This window comes from Macaca nemestrina, chromosome 4, assembly GCF_043159975.1.
Source record: "Macaca nemestrina isolate mMacNem1 chromosome 4, mMacNem.hap1, whole genome shotgun sequence".
Taxonomy (NCBI): Eukaryota; Metazoa; Chordata; class Mammalia; order Primates; family Cercopithecidae; genus Macaca; species Macaca nemestrina.
This window is the reverse complement of record NC_092128.1, coordinates 101571347-101589212: the sequence shown is the minus strand read 5'-3', so window position 1 is coordinate 101589212 and position 17866 is coordinate 101571347. Positions and strand designations below refer to the sequence as shown.

Genomic DNA, 17866 nt, shown 5'->3' with positions numbered 1-17866 from the left:
TCTGTGATGCCCCCTCCCCCAAATCCCCAACTTCCCCCGAGGCCAAGAGCCGAAGGCACCTTTGCTCTGTGAGCCTTAGCTTCCCATCTGCACAATGGGGAGTTAGGAGGAGAGGGGTTCAGTGGGGCCACTGGTTCTCACCAGGGATCGTGTCACTCCCTTGGGACATTTGAAATCTTGGGAGGCATTTTGTGGCTGTCATTGGGATCAGGGTATTATGGGCATTTAGAGGGAAAGGCTAAGAACGCTCAATGTCCTGCAACGTGTGCTTCTCCAGCGCAGGGAAGCAGGACCCTCCTCAAATGCAGTCCCAGGAGAAGCATTGTATCCAAGTCTTCAAGACTGCAGTTCCTGCTGCTGCTTTCTTCTCTGACTTCTGATGCAATGAGCAGAGGAGATCGGAAAGGACCCCACATTTCCTGCCCTGGGTTGACCAAGTGCTCTACAGCTCAGCCACAGGCAACAGCTGTGTCCCTGCTGCCACCAAGCCCATTCTGCCTGCTAACAAGCTCTTGACAGCCACTGCCCAGCCCAGGCACCAACGCTATCCTAGCCCCTGTGGGAGAGAAGGCGGCCATGTCCAGTCACCCAGAACAGCTGTGAGGCATCCAGGCCACACTAGCCTTGAGGACAGCAGACCCAGCATCATTGCCCAGAGCAGATCCAGGACATCAGTATTCCAAACGGCTTTCTCAAGGCCCCAGAAACCCATACCCTTGACCACTCTCTGCTAAGTGAGCCTGAGAACAGGGAAACAGTTCTAAAAGCTGGCACTGGGGATGTGACAGGCTCCCTGCTGCCCCGCTCACCTGGAGAGGAATCATTGAAGCCCATCAGCTCATTGGCCCTCTGGATCTTCTCCAGGCACATGGATTGCTCCTTCTTGAAGATGCAGTCAGAATGCATGGCGGGGGCCTGTAGGAGAACACAGGATGTACGGTGGGAGCAGGTAGGAAGGCCACCTGTAGTAGCTCTCCTACCAAAGCCCCAGGGGCAGTGTCCTGGAGGGAGTGGGGAGTAGAAGCAGAGAGGAGAGTGACAAGAGATGTCAGGGCCAGCAGGGGCCCTGACATTCACCTTGAGAGATACCATGAGGGCTCTTCTCAGTCACCAACCCAATGTGTGGCTTTGGACAGGTCCCACTCCCTCCTGGGCTCTCAGTTTCCACATCTTATAACAATATTAGCAAGTGCATATAGCACTTCACTCTGTGCATGCATTATTCTGAGTGTCATATGTGTGCATGTGTATGGATATGGAGAGTACTATGCAGTACTATTTTTATCATTTTCCATTTTACAGATGTGGAAACTTAAGTACAGAGATGTTAAGTCACTTGCTCAAAGTCATGTGGCTCAGTAGACTGAAAAGCCAGGATTCAAAGCCAGGAGGTCTGACTCCAGCAGCCACGAGGCTACGACTGCAGTTTAAAGGAGAAAACAAGTGGTAGGGGAGAAGTCAGGCTGAGAAAGCTCATTGTCTGTTTCCTCCAGGGACTCAGGAAGAAGGTGCCCCCAGCAGCTGCAGGCTAAGGAGCGGTGGTGCCATTTAGTGGGGACTACTCACCATCCTTATTTACAGAAGGAGAAACTGGGCTCAGAAAGGTTAAGAAACTCCAGCCCAAAGTTACACCGCTGGTTAATAGCAGATATGGGCTTCAAGTTCAGGACCAAGTAACTTCACAGTCTATGCACTGCTATTATGACAGCTGCTTCCAAATGCTGTCGCTTTAACACAAGACCCCAGGGCAGGGATGGTTCCCAGGGGTGTATCAGCAAGTATGGAGGCAGTCACAAGGCATTTGAGTTGCCAAGGGCCATGTTTGGGGACACAGTCCAATCCCTAGTATTCACAGATGTGCAGGCAGTTCTCAGGGAAAGGGACGGGCTTGTCTGTGGCCACACAGTGAGTCAGGGCAGAGGCAGGACTGGTACCCAGGGTTCTGAGGACAGCCTCACCCACTGCTATTCTGAACTCTCAGGTAGAGTGGTGGGACCAATACCTGGGAGTCCTCCTCTGCCCACTCCCCATTCCCACCTTTGCTCAGGGAGAGACCTGAGCAGGGGGCAGCCTCCTGAGTTCTGTCCTGGCAGGGCATTGTGGGCTGGTGACGAGAAAATCGAAAGAGCCTTCTGCAGCCCTGACCAGGGTTCCTGCATTCAGCTGAGCAGGTTGTGTACTGTGCAACTCTAAAGGTTGCCACACATTACCGTCATAAAGATTTGTAAATTTTGTAATCATTTCTAGTCAAATCAGTACAGGGTCTTGAGGAAGGCATGTCTTTTCTGATTCACACAAAGGCACTGGGTGGCCCACTGGTGGTGTTGGCAGAAATACCAGCCAGATGAATAGCTGAGCTGAGGGCACACATAAAACATGGGTTCTCTGGAGTGGGGGTTCAGGTGAGCCTGGGGCTCCCAGAGAGACATTCCTGGGCCCTTACCATAGGCAGCAGGAGGACAGCAGCCAGGGAAACCTGCACGACACAAGCCATGACGCTTCTTGGCCAGCACCACTGGCCTCCCACTGACAGCAGCTGTGGGTCAGCCCCAACGTGGCTCTGGGCTAGAGAGGAAGGAAAGATGTGAATCCTGTGAGCCCAATGCAGTGGCAGGGGGCGAGACCACCTCCCTTCCTTATTCCCCCAGCTCCCTGCAGCACGGCTTTCAGCCTCCAAGGATAACCCTACCTCCCTGCCTGCATCCGTCTTGCTCGTTCTTCTTCTGCCTTGCAAACATGTGCTAGGCACTCAGTCTGTGCTAGGTGCTGGGATACTATGGGTACACACTGGCTCAGCTCCACCAGTCTCCTGGCATGGTCTGGAATGACTTTCTCCTTGGCAACAGAGGGATTGCCTCCCCAAATCTTTACATTTTCCCCCTCCTCCACAGTGACAAAGCTTTCGCTGGCACATGCATGCTCACCTAGAGATGCTATTTCCTGGTATCTCTAGACTGGAGGTGTGGGCACATGATGAAGTTGTTAGCACTTATAGAATGTGGGTGGCAGCCTGTGGCCACATCTGCACCCTCTGTGCATGAGGTCCTGGCATGATCTCTGCTCTTGCTCTTTAACCCTTCCCAAATGACAAACCCGACTTTGACAGTGTGGACATGAACAGGATCTGAGGGGGGTAGGGAGCAACGCTGCGAGAGGAGGCAGGACCGCCAAGTGACCTTGTGGAACCCAGCCACCCAGCCTGCCTGGAGGCCCACCTAGCTCCAGACTGTTACACCAGCAGGAAACCACCTTCTAGCTAATTACCCCCTTAAAGGGCCTCTTTGTTCCAGCTGCCTGGCCTGGTTCCCTAACAATTACACCCTCTTTTTGCCCTACCTCACTCTACTTCATCTTCGGGATAAAGCCTTAAACCATGACACAGAAAATACAGTGACAGCTGAAGCATGTGCTCAGACCTCAGAGCTGCAGGAGCTCCAAGGGGGCAGGTCTGCAAGGACTGGGGCCACTGGTGGGGACCAAACAGATAGGTTACAGGGAGTCGAGAAAGGAGGCTGCAAGAGCCCAGCATGCTCCCAGGGGAATAGTATACTCTGCTTCTAAAACTGATCATTACGACATACACCCTACAACACAGCAATTCTGCATCTGATAAATATTTGCACTTGGACGAAAAGAAGCACATGCAAGCACATTCGCCACCGCATCCTTTAAAATAGCATCAACAATAAAAAATGGGACAGCAAAGCATCCATCAACAGGCACTGCTAAATAGGCTCCAGTAGAGCTGTGCAATGGTTATGGTTATTTAAAAATTATTATTACTATTAAATTATTATAAAAGAGATTGAGTAGGTCCATATCAGGGCACTGCTAACCCACAGGTGCCTGGCCCAGGAGGCCATGGGGGGCCCGAGCAAATCCTTCATGTGCATCCCAACCATTAGTCCTTGCACACCCCCCTCAGCGGGCAGAGCTGCTGCACCCCAGGGGCCTTTGTGTCCCTCACTCTCTGCCTAACCACATCCCCTCCCTCTCTCCTTGCCTCCCACAGGGCCTCTCCAAGCTCAAGCTGGAGATAAGCAGGCATCCAAAAAGCGGAAATAAAACCAGCTGCAGGAAGGCTCAAAAAGAGGGAGCCCCCATCTCCCCATATTATGCACCAGGGCTCAATCAGAGATGTGGAGGGAGGCCTCAGATATCCCCAAGAGATGCTCCAAGAAGCCTGGGGACCATGGCAACACTGGCCCAGCCTCTTCCTGTGGGTCAGGGAGGACAGGGCAGGCTGGGGAAGCACTGGTCTCAGCACTCCTGGGCACCCTGACGCACCATCTCTACCAGGCACTCAGGCTTTGGTCTCTGTACCAGCTCCTAGGGCTTGCCAGGCCCCTGGTGGCCACAGGCTACCTCTGGCGTGACCTAGCACTGGTGGCCCCCAAAGGGCTTGGTCACTTCTACCAGTCCTGGGAAACCCAAGGCTCTGCCTGCAAAGAGACAACCCTGCTGACTTGCCTGGCTGCGAGGGAGGAGTGTCTGGCACCAGTGACCCTCGGCAGAGGCTGGAGGCCATCTCTCTAGGCCAGCAGAGTGTTTTGGGGAGATCCTGCAAGGCAGAGAGCCTCCAAGATCAGGGGTTGATTCCCTGCATCTTCCACAACCTCGGGCCACAAAGGTGAAAACAGAGCTCCTTGCTCTCAGCAACACCTTGAGATGGCAGCAGCACTACCCCTGTTAAGACTGGGCTGCCCCCTAGCGGATACTCACTGCTTCCCCAGCAAAGCCCTAACCTCTGACCCCAGTATGAAACCTGGGCTGCCCACTAGAGTCATCTGAGCTTTCCAAAACTACCCCTGCCCAAATGAATCAGAAGCACTCAGCTGTGGTTCAGGCAGCAGTGGTGTTTAAAGTTCTCCAGGTGATGCTCTTGTATAGTTAGGATTATAAAGCCTCTATTTTAACCTTTATTAGAAGCCAGGGAGCTGGCACAGAGGAAACCAGGATTTTGAACAGCTCTGGTGGGGTGGGAGAGCGGGTGGCAGCAAGCAGACAGTGAGTTTGTGTTTTGAGGATTTCAGATTCTGTTTCTCTCTCTTTCACACACACACACACACGCACACACGCACACACGCACACACAGAAACAGGTCCACAGAGATGATCATAAAGACATGTCAACCCTAGAGACAAAGAGACATTTATCCCCAGGGCCACCACTTGAAGATATCAATATAAACTCCCATGATGGGATACACAAGGTAGAGATTCTTTCAGGGACCGACAGGCAACCACACCACACACACACACACACACACACACACTCCTTCGCAGACACATAGAGGACCACACACAGAAGATATGTGCAGATGCAAGCACACAGCAATTCAGATGTTGATATGTCACATATCAGACTGTAGATATACAGAACAATTCACGCTGACACACACTCACTCAGCAAAGGCCTTCAGCTATAGAGAGGCAAAAAGATATATTCGGATTCAGATATGGGTGCAGATATAGGCACAACACACACATACACACGTGTGTACATGCATGCACACATGCAGGGATGCCCAGACTTTCAGGGGCCTCGCCCGTGCTGTGGGAAAGGCAGCTCCTCAGCTATGGCTGCAGTGGACTGAAGACAAGCTCCATCAGAGGCCCTAGCCCCGACCCACCCCCAGCCCTCTGCTTCATCACCAGGCTGTTTACCAGGAGACAGGTGTGCCTCCAGCCCAGTGACCCAGGGCGCCTCCAGTGACCCCGCTGGGTCAGTGACTAGGGCGCCTCCTCTGGAACTAGACCCAGAGTTCCTGATTCCCACTGTTACCTTCTCTTGGTCCCCACACCCATTACAGTCCACCCACTGCCCAACTGGACACAGACGCCCCTGCCAGCAAAGAGGAGAAGAGAGAGAACCTGGGAGATCCCAGGACTTGACTCGGCTGGGGACCTCAGGGATCAGCTCCCACAGCCTCTCCCCTCTCTGGGTGGTAATCCTTTCAGGCACTTCTGCCCCCACTGCAATGCTGCACTGCCCCCCGCTGAACAACGCTCAGAGTTTACAGACTTAGGCCGCCTGCCCCAAATCAAGTGCTTCTCTGCAGTGTCCCTCTGAGATGCGTCCCCTCACTTGTTGGCCACCCCAGCCCTGTCAGTGGCTCCTCCTCCTCCGGACTCTCCCAAGCTTCTAGTGACACCCTGAAGGGACAGGCCAGGCCCCACGACTGCAGCCCAGGGTTGAACTCTCCCCTCCCTGAGGATGGATTTCAACCGAGTCGCAAAAGTGACTCAGGATGGGAAAACGGGTCACCTCATATTCCCTGGCTCTCTCTCTTGGGTCCAGGATCTGTTGGGGCAGATAGTTTTTAAGGATGATTAAAGTTACCTCCTGGCATTTAGTATAACAGACTTCGGACCATTTTGCCAGAAGTTTTTGCCCTAGGAGCTTGGGAAAACAGCTTAACTTCTCTGTGCCTTCTTTTTATCATCTGTAAAATGGGAATAATATTAATGTCTGTCTCACAGATGTTACAGTGAGGCATCAGCAAATTTATACAAATAAACTATAGAGTATATACTATAGCCTGGCACTCAGTAAGGGCTATACATGTGTTAATTATTATTATCTCACCACTTTGTGTTCAGACTTTTTGCACCCTCTTGCTGTCACCTCCACCCCCACAGCACCGTGTAACATTCAAAATGGGAACAGCAGGCCTCCTGTGATTTTATTTACTAGTGGCTAACATTTATTAAATACTCAGTATGTGCCAGACACTCTTCCAAGCAATAAACATGTGTTAACTCATTTAACCTGCCTGAAATAGTTACTAGCATTAGCTCATTCTATAGCAGAGGTGACTGACGCACAGAGAGCGTAAGCAACTTCCCCAATATCACACAGCAAGTCCCTGGTAGAGCTGGGAAGTAAACCCAAGCAGTCTGGCTCCAAAGTTGGTGCACTCCATCCCTATGCTTCCACTGCCCTCTCTTACTGGTCAAAGGAAGATCAGTTCAGAGTCCACTGGTACCCTACTAGGGACCCACCCACACACACACCTCCAGGGGCTGGTCAGGCCCGCCACTACACCCATTTACATATCTATATCTAGTTTCCTCCTTAGGAAGAGTTCGTGACAGATACAACATTTCAGACCTGAAATAGACTTTAAAGCCCACCTCCCAAGGTGCAGATGGGGAAACTGAGGCCAGAGAAGGTGACACACTTTCCAAGGTCACACAATATAGAGCCTGGAGGCTTGCCTGGCAGGAATGGGATGTGTGGCAGACACCTGGTCTGTAAGGGAATTCAGGGGGATCCCAATAGCACACCATTCCCCCTTCCTCCTCAGGCTTCGTAAGTCCAGCCACCAAACCTGGAGTTAAACTGACTACAGCAGCCACGTCCTCCTCTGAGTTGCTGCACCAGGCAGCGGTGGCCCCTGCACACAGAGGATGGCGTCATCAGTCAGCACACGGGAGCGAGCGGTGACTCACTGGGCTAGCAGACTTTCCACATCTCTGTGCAGAGGGGACTCAGAGACCCTCCAGCCATCCCTGTACTGTCCAAAGCCCGGCAGAGCCCTTCTGCTTCCCCTGGCTGAAGGCAACTCTGCTCTTGAGATGGGCCCTTGCCCCACTCCAGCGTCTGGCCCAGGCCCACAGTGGGAAGCTCTGATGTCCCTGTGCCCTTCCCAACCAGCCCACACAGAGGCACAGGTTCCTCTGCCTCACATGAGCCCACACAGGCGTGTGTGGACAGCCTACCCCACCTCTTTTTTGGGCCACACAGCCCTGGGACTCTCATCTGCCCCTCATGGGGCTGGGGCCCTCTGTGCCACCTCCTAATGGAATCCTCTGGCCACTCAGCATCCCTCCCCATTACAGGGCAGGACAGGCCTGGATACCAGAAAGGAGATGGCCAGGCTAAGTACATCACTCACCTCCCCTGCTCTCCCCATGCTCCCTTTACTCATGACACAGGAGCTGGACTGCCCCTACTTCCTCCTCTCCCTCCTAGGGCCAGGAACAAGGGAGAGAAGGCTGAAAGATGAAACACTGCGCCCCTCCCACTCACCCCTCAAAGGGAGGGACTGAAGCTGCTGCAGGGAAGGAGGGGAAACTCTCTAGAACCTCCTTCCTTCTCAAGAAGACCACAGCCGATAAAGGGCACAGACAAACTCCTGGGCCAGGGGCCTCCTGACAACGGCAGGCGTGACAAGGTGGCAGGAGTCAGGCCACCAGATGGGCCCCAGTGATGATCCCACTCGTGCCCTGCATTTTGTACAAGCTTGGGTGGGGAACCAGGTCCAAGGCAGGGAAGGGCCAGGCTGGGGCACCCATGAACGTTGGCAGTATCATCCCATCTCACTGGTGAGGCTCTGAGGCCCTAGGAGACCAGGAAACTTCCCCAAGGTCATGCTGCAGAGTCCTTCCCAGGGTCCTGTGAGGAGTCCTCTTCCATACTGGATAGTGCAGGGACCTTTCCTGACCTGGAGGTGTCAGGGAGTGTACCCCCTGGGCCAGGTAAGAGGACGGAGAGGAAGAAGGCAGAAGATAAATGTGGGGAGAAGAGGGAGGTAGGAAGGGAAAGGATTGCGGGAATGAGAGGAGGAGGGAGGGGAGGAAGGGGAACAGGAAGCCTGGCCAGAGAGAGGCACAAGCTTGTGGACAGTATTCACTGAGCACCTACCAGGCAGGGTGTATGGCTTGGGGAGGAGTAGCTCTGCACTGAGAGCCTTTCCCTTTGTGCAGACCCTGGTTAAGCTTCAGCCTCTCCTAAGCGAGCATGAGCCCAGCTCTGATGTGCGTGTGCCCACAGCACCTGGCACAGGCAAGACACACGAGTGCCCAGAAAACTTGGATGAGTGCCCCCTGGATGGATTTGGGAAGGTGATTCCAGGGTGTCAAGCAGCACAACAAGATATCAGGAGATGGTGAGGTGGATGAGAGGGTGGAGGGCTGGTGCCAGTCTGTGGAAGCTGGAGGGTTGTTCCACCGGACAGGGGTAGGGCAATGAAGAGTTCTAAGCAAGGGAGTGGAGTGATCAGCTTCTCATTTAGAAAATATCCCTTCAAAGGCTGGGGAGCAAAGACAAGGGGGGAAAGTGCAGGCAGAAATGTACCCTGAGGCCCTTTTCTGGATCTAGGGTAGAGGTGATGGGGTACTAAGCTGAGCAGGAAGGCGGTTGGGATGGAAAGTGGGGGACAGAATCCAGAGACACGGAAAAATCAGACAGGAGTGTCTCCTTGGCCCATCCCCACCACAGGTGGCAGGAAGGAAATTTCAGGAAGAGGCAGTAGAGAAAGGAAGAAACACAAGGCAGGACCTGGTTCACTGCACAAGCCCACAAGCGTCAGATCAGTGGCTGGGAAGTTCAGAGGTGCCTAGGAAGGATACACACACACACACACACACACACACACACACACACACACACACATATGTTTGTCTCAGTCAACCCTCTGCAGTGCCCATTGATCAGGAGGAAAAGATGAGGGCAGCTAAGGCAATGCGTGGAGTCTGTGGAGAGCTGGGATAAGGGTCCAGCTATCCTCCAAGGTCAACCCAAACCCCCAACACCACCTCTAGGAAGCCCACTCAGGCAGCACCCGCCACCTGCCCTTTATGACCTTGCCCTCCTCCACTGAGAAGCCTCAGCCCTGAGATAAGGAGCCCGTCTCCTCTGAGCTGTTTCAGGTCTTGTCGGGTTCATTGTGAGTTTCGAGTCTTGTCTAGAAAAAAGGGGCATGCCCAGGTTTCCGTGTGGCTTCCCCACCTGTGGGCATGGGCACAGACTTGGACACAAAGGGTGAATGGTAAAGGGGGCTCAGGAACTGTTTGGCAAGCTCAAGTGACAGCAGTCAGTTTTTCAGTCCTGAATGCTGTCTCCAGGTGTCTTTAGAGTGGGGGAATCGATCACAGGGGCAAAGCAGAGGCCAATCTGGTGGAGGGTGCTGAGGCTAGGCAGGGAGCCTCTCCTGGGCCTGACCCATTAAACAGACGGGCACTCTGAGCTCCACGTAGAATGGAGCGAAGCATCCAAGGTACCATCAGGCATCTCCAGCTATCAGCGCTAAGTCCTTCCCTTTGTCAACCTCTCTGACCATTTCTCTTTCCTAACCTTACAACCCAGGAGCTGGCAACCCCTTCCAGCCAGTCAGATCCAGCCTGTAGCCTATTTTTGTATGGCCAGTGAGCCAGGAATGCTTTTTACATTTCTAAATGGTTGGAAAGAATTAAAAGAATCATATTTCACGACACAGGCAAAATGTATGAAATTCAAATTTCAGTGTCCATAAATAAAGTTTATCAGAACAGAGCCATGCTCACTTGTTTACATATCATCTAAGGCTGCAGTAGGCTACACAGTAGAATTAAGCAGTTGTATATGGACACAAGCGTAAAATAATTGCTATCTGGCACTTTACAGAAAAAGGTTGCCTACCCTTGTTCTAGGCTCATGCAACACACGCACACATGTGCACGCGCGCGCACACACACACACACACACACACACACTTTCCTCCCTTCAATTCAATATGCAGCTGGACTTTTACTAACGAAGACCTTTGTGATCTTCTTTGGGCAAATATCTCTGAGTCCCTGGGTGTGCCCAGATCTGTGTGAGAGGGTGTGTCTCAACATCCATTTGTCTTTCTGATGTTGCTTGTCACTATTGTACCCCAGCTCTCTGGCAGGTGTCATAGAAAGCCTATATGCCTTTCTAGCTGTGTGTCACTCCCTCTCTGTGTGTCACTGTGGGGGTGGCTGTCACCGTTTGCCTCTGACGGCATCCAGAGCTCGGTGCAAACACGTTGCAGCTGAGGCGTTTCCAGTCTCCATCTTGCCAGGCGGCTGGACCACTAAGCCCAATTCATTCAGACCCTGGAATCTTAGATTCCTCTCCTCAGGGAAGGCTGAGGGTCTCTGAGGCCTCTAGGCCTTCCAGGGTGGAAAACCACTTGGCAGCCCCTGTCTTGACCAGGACAGGAAACTCATTGTCACCTCCAGTGTCAGCCCCATGGTGGGTGGGTCTCAGGCAAGCAAGGCCTGCCTGGCACCGAGCTAAACTCCGGCTCTGCACTTGGCACATCTTGGTTCTGCCCTGTGGCAGACAGCACAAGATGTCCTCCACTTAATCAGTGCCAGCCCCAGGTCAATGAAATGCTTGTCCCTGGGAGGGCGGCAACCTGGGATGCTCCAGCCTAAGCCCTGTCCCCAGGAGAAAAGCCACCCTGTGGCCTTGGCTTTCTTAGCCTCTCAGCCACATATACTATAAACTCCCATGTGTGTATTTATTTATTCGACACAAATTGAGGGAGTGTCCCAAAGCTGATGCACAACAGAGAGAGGTGGCCATGTGAAAAAGCATGGGTCCCAAAGTGTTTCTCCAATCAATCCCCTGCCAGCCTGAACCTTATACAAAACAAGACTTAATGCACTGCTTAGCCTAGATCAGTCCCAGCGCAGGAGAGGGATCCTTTCAGAGGCTCCCCACAGACACCTCCCCTCACCACACATGGTGGCAAACTGACTTTTGGGGGTCTTGCTCCAGACACCCAACCACCTATGAATCACCCACGGCCAAAGAGGAAAAGGACCGGGCCCGCCTCCATTGTCACCCCACACACACTTGTTGATGGATTGGTTGGAAAATCTGGCCCAGGGCCTGCTCAGCGTGTTCCATCTCCAATTTGTATGTTCAGATTTCGGCTTGTGTCCAAGCTGGTGCCTCTGCCTGCCCTCCCCAAGGTCAGTGAGGAGCAGAACTCAGCTTAGGACTGGGGACTCCACCAGTCCTACTTGTACCCAGCACCAAACTCATTTAATTGGGGTCTCCTGATAAAACCCGGGTGCCGCCTGCTGCCCCTGCCCCCAAAGGCTCAAACATAGTTTTCCATCTTCTTGGGAATCCTACTGCCACTCAAAGCTTCCACCCTGACCTTCAGGATGCTTGTCTGTCTCAGGCCAGCTTCAGTCCCAGGGCAAGTTGCCCCCCACATGCTGCGCCCAGCCCCTTCCCATCCCCCAGCGTCTCCCCAGGGCCGCTCATGGGAAAAGCCAAATGCTGTGTCTTTGGAGAGGGCCAGGGGGGGCTTTGTGGGACATTGTAAGGCTAGGGAAGATAAAGGGAGTCTGACGCACCTGCACCCAAAAACACAGAAATGGTCGGAAGAATTAGCAGGTGTCCACTCCCCACCCTCAGCATCTTCCAAAAGGGGGCTGAGCTCCATCCAGAGGTGAGGCTCCGCTCCTCAGCTCCACGTGAAATGCAGTCGGCTTCCGGCTGGGTTCCCTCCTGAGGGTCTAGCTGCATCCATTGGTTCCCCTGTTCCTTTTGAGCCCCCTAACCTGCCAAGGTCCCGCCGAGGATGTGGCCTCCGCCCCCCGCAGCTGCCGCAGGAGCCTCTGCCTTTAAAGGGGCAGGGGTCTGGGCGGGCCCACTTCAGCCTGGGAAGGCCAGTGTCGTTTCCCCACAGACCCCGCAGGGCGTTTCTTCTGGGACCACCGAATCCTTAGCATCTCCAACCCCAGCCCCTCCGCGCCACGGGAAACCGAGACGACGCTCTTTTGAACAATCCCGAATGTGTCACCACAGAGGGGCATTCTACACTGGCCCCTACCCCAACCCCTACCTAGCACATTGCTTGCCCACCCCTCAAGCCCGGTGCGGACTGCGGTACCTAGCCCCGGGGGACTTTCTAGCCCTGCCTTGCCGATCCGCGTAGGTGCGTCCGTCCGCCTAGGGATAGGGCGGCATGTCACTCCGGGTCCCTCTGGCCTCATGGCTTCCCTGCCCCTGGTCTCCCTTCTCCGCATCAGGAGGGGCGCGAGATAGCTAGGCCGACCCCTAACCCGGCAGGCTGCGGCCATCGGCCGCCCCGAGCGCAGCGCCAGACACTTGGGTTGGGGGGTGTCATCCTGACGCGCAGGAAGGGCGCACAGGCGGGAGGGGGCTTCATTTCGGATCTGGGAGGCTTGCCTGGCGCCTGCCCTCGCCGGCTCTCCGTCGGCGGAGGTCGCGGCTGGAGGAGACCGCCAAGCCAGAGGAGGGGATCCGAGGTCCCGGCTGGGCGAAGGTTCTGGAGCCAGGGGAAGACAGCTGAGGCATGGAGGGGCAGCCGCGGCAGGGCGACCCTTACCTGCTCACTGCGGGGCCTGTCCGTGGGGCAGCGGCAGACTCCGCAAAGGACGCGCAGCCTGCGAGTCCGCGGCCCGCGCGGCGCGGGGATGGGGAGCGTGTGCGCCGAGGAGAGCGCGCCGAGCCGGGTCTCCGCACCTGTGTGGCCGCGGGCGGCCGGGGTCCGTATGTCCCTGCGCGGCGGCGTGTGCGTGTGCGCAAGCGGGGACCACGCTCGCCCGGAGCCGCCGCAGCCGCCGTTAGTCCCCGCCCGGGGCCGAGCGCAGCGCCCCACTTCGCCCGCCCCGCGCGGCGCGGCACGGCAGCCCAGCTCAGCTCAGTCCTGCAGGAGAGGCGCCGCCTCCGCCGCGAAGCCAGGCCGGGCGCTGGAGGGAGGCGACAGACCACCGCCTCCCGCTGCACACTTCGCAGTCTGGGGAGGGGGTGCTGCACGCCAATGAGCGCCCGGGGGCGGGGTTAGGCCGAGGGTTGTGCGGTGCGGGGCGCGGTGGGGCGCGCGATAAGGGGCCGGGTGGGGGGCGCGGTGGGGGCGCGGTGCTGCTTAACCTCACCCCACCAGCAGCACAGACCTGAGCAGGAGCTGCGGCGGGAAATCCCAGTGGCGGGAGTCGGGGGCGCTGAGGTGGAGGCCTCAGCAGCCTGTCATCCCCGTCTCCTCTATCTCTGGGCCTCCTGGGCTTACCACCCTCTTTCCACTCCCTCCATCACAGCCAGGACTAGAAAGCCTTCTTTCTTCTCCCTAGGTCCTCAAGATTTCCTGTGTATCAGAGCCTGTCTTCCCCCTCCTCCAAGAAGACTTCCTTACCAGGCAAGTCTCAGACCCTCCTTGGGCTCTTCTTTGCCCCTACCGCCCAGGTCTGGGAGGGTCGGCTAGTTTTGGGGTGCCTGTCGCGATGTACTCAAATGTGACCCTCCCCCCTACCCCCGCGGGAGAACGACCAGAAAGGGCATGGTGGTGCTTACAGGACAGAGACAACTTAAAATATCAGACTGCCTGGCTCCAGTCCCAGCTGTACCACAGCTCTGTGAGTTTGGGTAAGTGGCTCAGCCTCTCTGAGCTTCAGCTTCTTCATCTGCACAAGGGAACAGTAGGACTGGCTGCCAGGACTCTTCACAGCAGCAGTAAATAAAAATGGTGCACTCACTCCACAGTAGTTTCTCCCTGGTATCATTGATTCGCCGATGCTGAATAAATTACTATTGCTACTGTTATTACAGTCCTGTCCAAACTCCTCCTAGTAGAAATGGCTTAATAAGGAGAACTACACAGACAAAAGTGGCCTAGAGGGTTGGCAGTGAAGCCAAACCTTAGCTGAGAGTAGTTAGCTACCCATTCCCAGGCAAGTTCTCACCCTCTGCCCACCCCACCCCAGCCCCCATCCCACAGCTGCTCCTGCCTGCCTCTGCCCTCAGTTTTTGGTCCCTGCCTCAGGCATCAGTCTCTTAGAGCATCTCAGTTCTGCAGCCAAGCTCTATTCTTGCCCATTCGAGTAAATTCTCATTCAGCTTCCCTTTGGGCCCAAGTTCTAGGTATGGCCACCTTGTCGAGGAGGCCTCAAGGAGGGGGAAGGAGGAGGGAGAACCCTGAGCCTTCCTTTGGGGTCCCCAGTCTACCAAAGAGGAAAGGACCTGTGGGTGGAGAGGAATTCATATGGAAACTTGAAAGAAGCAATCTGAGGTCCCAGAAAGACACGTGGAGGTTCCTAGGTCCATGTTTCTCTTTACTGACCAATGGCCACTGGCCACTGACCCCCATTGACACAACACACTGGTAGTCTGATTGTCTCATATTCCTTTCAGTCCAGGAAAGCTTCCTGATGGAGGAGAATATCAGTCTTATCTGTATCAAGAAAGAATGAAGAGAATGGAGAGAAGAAATAACGGAAAGAAAAGGGCCAGGTGCTGTGCTAAAATCAGACACAGACAGGACCTCCCTCTAATCCTGGCTAACCCCTTTTTAGCTTGTTGCCCTAACCCCTGAGAGCTGATTTCTTCATCTGCCTCCAACTCTGGTGTTGTGAAGATCAAATGAGATGCTATGTGTAAAAGCTTTCTGTAAACTGTGAAACTAAGTGTGAGGGAAAGGAGGCTGCCAGGAGTCTCAGAGTCAAGAGGGACTTAGAATGCAGGACGTAGAGGGCCTGGGAGTGAGAGGAAGGGTGGAGATCAAGGTCGTCTATGGCAGACCAGCCCATCCTGGGAATGTGGATGCCCAGACTTCCAGATAGAGGCCCCCCTACTCTGAAGTTCAGCATTCAGTTCCAGATTTATTCCCTTTCCATACTCTCGGTTCTTCAGTTTCCACTGTGGGTTCCAGATCCCCTGGAAGGGGCCAGTGGGGCTGGAAATCCAGATCCTACTCTACCTACTGCCCACCAAACCAGGCATGCCCCCATCTACCCAAAAGGGGCACTGTTTTCTAGTGGATCCCCCTGGAGGCAGCACCTCTCTAAAGCTCTTAAAGATGCCATGTAGGCTAGCAGCCCTCGTAGACTTCAATTCTAATTCCAGCCCCCCGAGTAGCATCAGCCTGGGTGAGGCATAGAATACACATTAGAGATGGGATCCAGGAGGGTTGTCTAGTCTCCTTCTCTATGCGTGGGGTGCCTTAGCCCAGAGGGGCAACAAGACTAGCCCAAGGACACACAGGCAACTTTCTTATCAGAAATCTTATCCTGCTGCCCAACTTAGTGTTGTTCTACCTTGTGAGCTCTTTCCACCCCCTTAATTCTGGAAGCCACTCAGGCTTTCACGTCCTGCACTGCTCTCCACCTGTCTCAGGCATCCACTGTAGTCTCTCCAAATAACCTTGGAAGAGGAGCTATGCCAATTCTGTTCCCCGAGATTAGGCCTCCCCAGGGACAGGCTCCTTTTCTCTGCCTCTCCACCCAATCACCCAAAAAAAATCAACTTCACCTCAAGATCCAGCCCTGACCTTGTAAGCCAGCCAGCCTACCACTCCCACCCTACCCCTACCTGCCTGGCTTTGGGAAGACCTGAGGCCAAGGGACCACCCCTGGGAAGTCTTCTCTCAGAGGACCCCTTGGGCTACCTTCTCTTTCCTAGGGAGGGAGGCTGGGGGCCCCCTCACCAGCTTTTCCCTGCCTTGAGGTGCTCACTGCCTCACTCCCTTCCACAAGCCAGCCAGCCAGCCAGGCGGGCAGCAGCTGAAAAATATGGGTTTTAATTCAATTTTCTGAGACATGGCTGAGGGAGATGGATGCCAGGCCACCCTACCCAGCATTCATCTCTCCTGAGCAGCAGTTTCCTCCCTAACTACAGGGCCCCCACCCCAGCCCACCCACTCCACCCCACCCCACTCCAGCTTTTACGCTGCTCAGACAAGAACAGCACACACAAGGACACAGGTGCTTTATTGTAGACAGCTGGCATCGACCAAATGCTCACCATGTCTTGCGCCAATGCTTGTCAACCTTCCGGGCGCTACAGACTTCCCCCGGGGAGCTTTTAAAAAGTACCTACACCCAAGCCTCACCACCCAAGATAATTAGACAATTGGTCCATGGTGAGGCCTGGGCAAAAGAATTTTTTATAACTCCCCAGGGGATGCTAATGTGCAGCCACGGTTAGTTAGGAACCCCTGTCGTCAGCCCTCTGCTAATGCTTTGCGGGCAAGCATCCCAAGATAGCATGCTCATATGTCCAGAACAGGTTAGAAGTGTGCTGAGATGCTGGTCCCTCAGCCTGCTGGGCAGCCATAAGCAGCCTTTTCCACTTTCCTCAGGAGACATATAAATGTTTTCATTTTCCACAGGCACCAGGGTATGGAAAGGCTGGGAAGCAACTGCTTTTTGTGCATTGGCCCATTTAATCCCTGTTTGGGGAATGCTGTGAGCCTTGAATGCCAGACTGTGAAATAGTGTTTCTGTCTCTGGGAAAGCTCCATTGAGAATGCTGTCTGGTCTGCTACATCTGCAATGGGGTCAGATGGCCAGAGAAACACTGAGGAGCCCCAGGTGCCTCAGGGAGTGCTCCCTAGAAGGCCTGGAAGCATCAGCAACAGAACAGAGCAAGCAACAGAGAGGCTTTGGAAAGCTTAGCCCCCCAAAGCTGGGTAAGCCATGCCCATTGCCCCGCTAAGGCCCTTTGTCCCTGAACACACAGGCTGCGGAGACATTCCAGTGGCAGGGTTGAGTTCCCCTGGGAGGCCCCCCACCCCAGAAGCAGCCCAGAAGGCCAGGTGCACTCCTTTCCCCTGATGTCTCATAGAGGAGCCAGGAGGTAGCATCCTCATCAGATGAACCCATGCCATCTAGAGCCTTTTCAGTCACCCCATGGACCCTGGTCCCCAGGACTCTTGGAATCCTCTGAGAAACCAAGGGAATGAAGGTTAGGTTGCTTAGATCCATGATTTTCAAACTGTGTTCCAAGAGCTCTAGAAATCCTTGAAGCTGCCTCACAAAAAGCCTGGAGTCAAGGAGGAGTCAAGGGGATACCCATGTTCAGAGATGCCTGGGAGCTCCTTAGAGATTAGGCCTGAGTCCTCTCCGTCCGCCACCCACCACAGGACACAGCAATGGGTGAGGACGAGCAAGGGGAAAAGTGCTGTTGGGAGTGGGGGCAGGTGGGGCCAAGGGACAAAAGACTTGGGCCCTAAATGCTAAGTGCCGACTTGACCATTTAGCACCCCCTTTCACAGATGAAGAAAATGAGGCTCAGGAAACAGAAATGGTTTGTTCTGTTATGGGGCTAACTAGTGGCAGAGCTCGGCCAACACACCAGGTCTCTGGGCTTTTAGTCCTGT

The 17866-nt window shown here is 54.5% G+C and overlaps 1 protein-coding gene across 11 annotated transcripts in view; it reads right to left on the bottom strand.

Annotated features, from left to right (window-relative positions):
• LOC105475819 (ADCYAP receptor type I) overlaps nucleotides 1-17866 on the bottom strand; it is an 82873-nt gene that overhangs the window by 46553 nt on the left and 18454 nt on the right. For 4 of the 11 annotated variants that reach the window (XM_011731352.3, XM_011731353.3, XM_011731355.3 and 1 more), the window contains exons 1-3: nucleotides 13103-13479; nucleotides 2444-2565; nucleotides 810-915 (exon numbers count right to left, since the gene is read on the bottom strand). In XM_011731352.3, the coding sequence (XP_011729654.1) occupies nucleotides 810-915; nucleotides 2444-2494 (157 nt within the window). In that variant the 5' untranslated portion in view covers nucleotides 2495-2565; nucleotides 13103-13479. Of the gene's footprint in view, nucleotides 1-809; nucleotides 916-2443; nucleotides 2566-12104; nucleotides 12199-13102; nucleotides 13480-17866 lie in introns of those variants that run through there. The other 7 variants (XM_011731347.3, XM_011731346.3, XM_011731349.3 and 4 more) reach the window with 7 other exon arrangements.